The 4091-nt window shown below is 48.0% G+C and overlaps 1 protein-coding gene across 1 annotated transcript; it reads left to right on the top strand.

The window, feature by feature from the left end:
- Positions 1–1536: 1536 nt before the first annotated feature.
- Positions 1537–2985, top strand: LOC127311818 (uncharacterized). The gene has a single exon (XM_051342297.2). It carries the CDS (start codon positions 1545–1547, stop codon positions 2850–2852), a length of 1308 nt encoding a protein of 435 aa, XP_051198257.2. The 5' UTR covers positions 1537–1544; the 3' UTR covers positions 2853–2985.
- Positions 2986–4091: the final 1106 nt, after the last annotated feature.

Below are 4091 nucleotides of genomic sequence, written 5' to 3'. Positions count from 1 at the left end.
AATATCTCAAGATTCCGAGTACATGTTGTTTGGGTATCACCGTTTTATGTTAGTTGAATGGTGGCCCTCACAAATGCAAAGACTCGACATGTAGTGTTAAGTATTAATTTTTGTCTTAGTCGATATTAATCTCCAATATCTCTCGTTCATCAAAAAATACTTAGACTTTTTAGATGTTTAACTTCGACCGTTATTTTGCATATAATTATAGTGCTAAGAAAAAAGAAAAAAGTAGGCGTCCTCTAAGGTTCTTGATCGAATATATAACTAAAATCAACTTTGTAAAGGAATTACTTATCAAAGTCGATCTAGTCATTGGACATGGAGATGGACTCTAACTTTTTGGAGTCACTCGAACATGAAGATGAAGACGACGATATCTAGAGTTGTAGGTAGTGTTGATGTGTGTCTATATACCGTTGAAGTGTCGTAGTAGTGGCTGAATCGAAGTGTTGAATTATCTAGTGTCAAACTATCTCTGTATCAAACTATGGTATGCAATATTTAATTTTTTTTCGATAAAGGGAAAATATTAATATCAAGAAGATACCAATTACACCCAGCTTTTGCAACAACGCACCGCCCTAATGGCACTACGGATGCACACAATAAAAAAAAAAACTAAGAAGCAAAAGTCCCGCTACAGTATCTCGGATCTAACAACAGCAATACATCCACCGCCAAGACAACACCTGAATTACAGACTCTCCAAAAAACGACGCCTCCAAGAAGGGAACAGTGCTCAAACACCATCGTCGCCTGATCAAAGATCTTAGGTTTTCAACTTGAAGATAGTCCCCGCTCTCAAAACAATGTCTCTACCAAGGCCATTGCCAGGCACAACCAGTTAAGCCCAGACCTTGGGTTTTCATCCTGAAAGGTAGGACTCTGTACTTCACCTGTGCTGTTGCCCCCACTTTTTCATACCGCTGCTGTGAAGCCCGGAACACCAAGCAAGTCTCTCAACAGCGCGGAGACTTGAACCTCCCTTAGCTAGTGCTTCCCTCCGGTTTTCTTGAAATTCTCTTCTTCCGACTTTCATCATGGATCCATAGTCACTTGATGTCAACACAGAAGAAGAGCTTCACGCCGCTCCCTCCAGAACCAATCGGTCGGAATAAAAGCATGGGTGCGCACGACCGAATACCTCCGATCCAGCAAACTCCAGGCAAAACACTGTTACATTTAGTGATATTTGAAATATTTAATTGTATGTCAGCTTCAAATTACATTTGAAATGTGCCAAAGTTTAGAGCATTGTATGGAATCAAAATGGTGTGGGTGCTCTGTTTTATATCACCTAGAACTGAGGCCTTGAACTGCAGATTTTTTTTGATCATGTAAAAACTAGAAACACACAAAAACAGATTGCTACATTTTAATGATGTATTCTACTCCGTACATTAGTTGTAGAGGATGCTCTTAGCTAGGGCACGATGCGGCACCGAGGCCGGCAGAGAGGGAGACAGGACCGCCCGCGTGGCAACACACTTTGGCTCGATCGCACGGGTGCGCGCGACACAAGCACGACAATGGCCGACCACATGCTCCAGTTCGACTGGGACACCGCAACGCCGGCGGTTGCCGCTGTGGACCGGCCGGGCAACAGATCGACGAGCGCGTATGGCCAAGGCCAACGGGACACCTCCTCGGCGCCCGTGGAGCCGATCGAGGCGAGCAAGCTCGTCGCGCTGCAGGTGGCCGATCGATCTGGAGCTCGATCCAGAGTGGCGCACGGAGAACCAGGTCGCATCCGTCCACGCGTCCCGGGCCACCCCTCGCGGATCATGTCCCCCGCCACCACCATCCACCAACAGCCCGAACGTGCACCAAGCCACCGACGCCATCGGTGCACGCGCTCTCCCCACCCACCATGTCCCTCCGATCCATGGCGGGCGCCGTCCTCCCGTCTTATATACCAATGCCTACTACCTCCTTCTTCTCCCAACGAGCAGCAACAAGCAAGTCAACAAGAACCAACTAACACTTCGCTTTCTGCAGCAATGGCGCCCAGCTTCGGTCGCTCCATCTCCTTCCCTCTCAGCCCGGCACGAGCTTCCAGGCCCCGGGCCGCCGCCTACCACGTCCGCTCCGTCTCCCTCCCCTGCAGCTCCCACCCGCTCCTCGCCCACCTCTGCAACCACATCGCCGCCGTCCGCTCTTGGGTGGCTGATCCGATCTCGGCCTCTACGGGCCTCGCCCACCTCAACGCTCTCCACGCCTCGCTGGCAGAGCTCCTGCTCCTCCCGGAAGCACGCTCCGCGCTCCAGTGCGGGACCGCAGCTTGCCTCCTCGACGGCTTCCTTCTCCTCGCCGACTCGCACGGCGCGTTCCAGGAAACGGTCGTCGAGCTCAGCGCGCACGCGGCCGACGCCCAGGTGGCGCTCCGGCGCCGCGATGACAACAGGCTCGCCTCGGCGGTGCGTTCACTGCGCCGCAACGAGAAGGACCTCGGGCGCCTCGCCGGCTCCGTGCGCGCCGCGGCTAAGTTCCCGACCGCGACGTTCTCGACGTCGTGCAGTGTGGCAGAGGTCGAGGTTTCTGGGGCGCTCGCCGAGGCCGTGGCCGCTGCCGCGTTCGCGTCCGCCGCAGTATTCTCTACCGTTGAGGCCGTGTCCGCCGCGGCCACGAGCGCGCTGGCATCCAAGAAGACCATGACATCGTCGATCATGTCTCTCGTCAAGAGCGGCAAGCACGCTTCGGACGACGACAAGGAGGTGGCCGTATTAGAGAAGCTTGACGAGGTAGAGGCGTGTGTTGCCGAGATTGATACCGGGAGCGACAAGGTGTTCAGGAGCATCCTGCACACCAGGGTCGCGCTCCTCAACATCCAAACTCAAACGTGCTGTTGATAGATATCACGGACTTGGCTAGCTTCTGATGTAGTGTAGTTTTGTGGACAATCACGATGATGTCCAAACCCAAGTGTACATACTCCATTTGGTTCACTCACTAAAGCAAAGCAAAAGCTCCTGTTCCACAACATCCTGTCTCTCCGTTCTCACACTGACAAATTGGAAATAAACTTCGACCGATCTGTTTTTACTCACCCAGGGGAACCACATTTTCACAGGCCGGGAGACTCGTGGCTAAGATCATTGGCAGCTTGGGCTTGGATAATGGTAAGTTGTTAAAGGCGAGATTTACAAATTTGTCAGGTCAATTTGGCTGAACTCTATATGCATGGTTGCATCAACTTTGTGATGATCTTTGAAGCAAACTAAGATGACCTGCGATATTCACTTTGGCTCATAGGAGCATTTGCTCCCGTTGTGTGAATCTACATTTCGAAGTGTCAAAAAACTCTAAAATAAAATTTTCCATGTACATCTACATATTATATGTTCATACACAAGCTTTCAAGAAAAACTAAAAAAAATTGTGGCTCTTGTAAAAAAGAAAAAATTTAATGCTATAACACGACTACATACATGCCATTTTTTTTCTTTTTTGTACACGCCACATAAAATATTGTTTCACCATGAAAACTTGTGTACTAACATAGAATGTCACGATGTACACCAAAAAAATTATGTTATAATTTTTTGACATTTTTAAAATTATTTTTTAATTATTTTGTATAATGGGAGCATTTACTCCTATGAGCCAGAATGCCACCTCCAGATGACCTTCATACAGCCCGCCTCAATTTTTGGCGTTCTAGTTCAAAGAACATCACTGAGTAGAATAGGAGTACCATATAGCGGGCATCAATTGCTGATGATGAGTATTAGCTAAGATCTTTAGGCAGTGTCAGCGCTGAATAGGAATACCATACAGAGCACTCCGGTATATAAGGTACCGTACATGATTTTTCATGCAAACAAAGGGTACTATACATGATTAAGTCACGAGACTGCAATGAGATCTAAGTTTGCTAAGGGTTTCTAAGCCAAATCGAATCAGACACAACCAATTGAAAAAAAATGCAATCCACTATAAACCAATCAACACTACATGCATCATAAAACCAAACCAAACCAATCAACATTACTAAGACCATTCTGATAATTTAATCGAACAACTCCCTAACTCATATTGCATTTCTGGCAAAGAATAATAGTTTACAAATAAACTTGATGGTAACAATG

This window comes from Lolium perenne, chromosome 7 (assembly GCF_019359855.2).
Source record: "Lolium perenne isolate Kyuss_39 chromosome 7, Kyuss_2.0, whole genome shotgun sequence".
NCBI lineage: Eukaryota > Viridiplantae > Streptophyta > Magnoliopsida > Poales > Poaceae > Lolium > Lolium perenne.
Note: the sequence above shows the minus strand (reverse complement) of the source record. Positions and strands in the feature narration are given on the sequence as shown.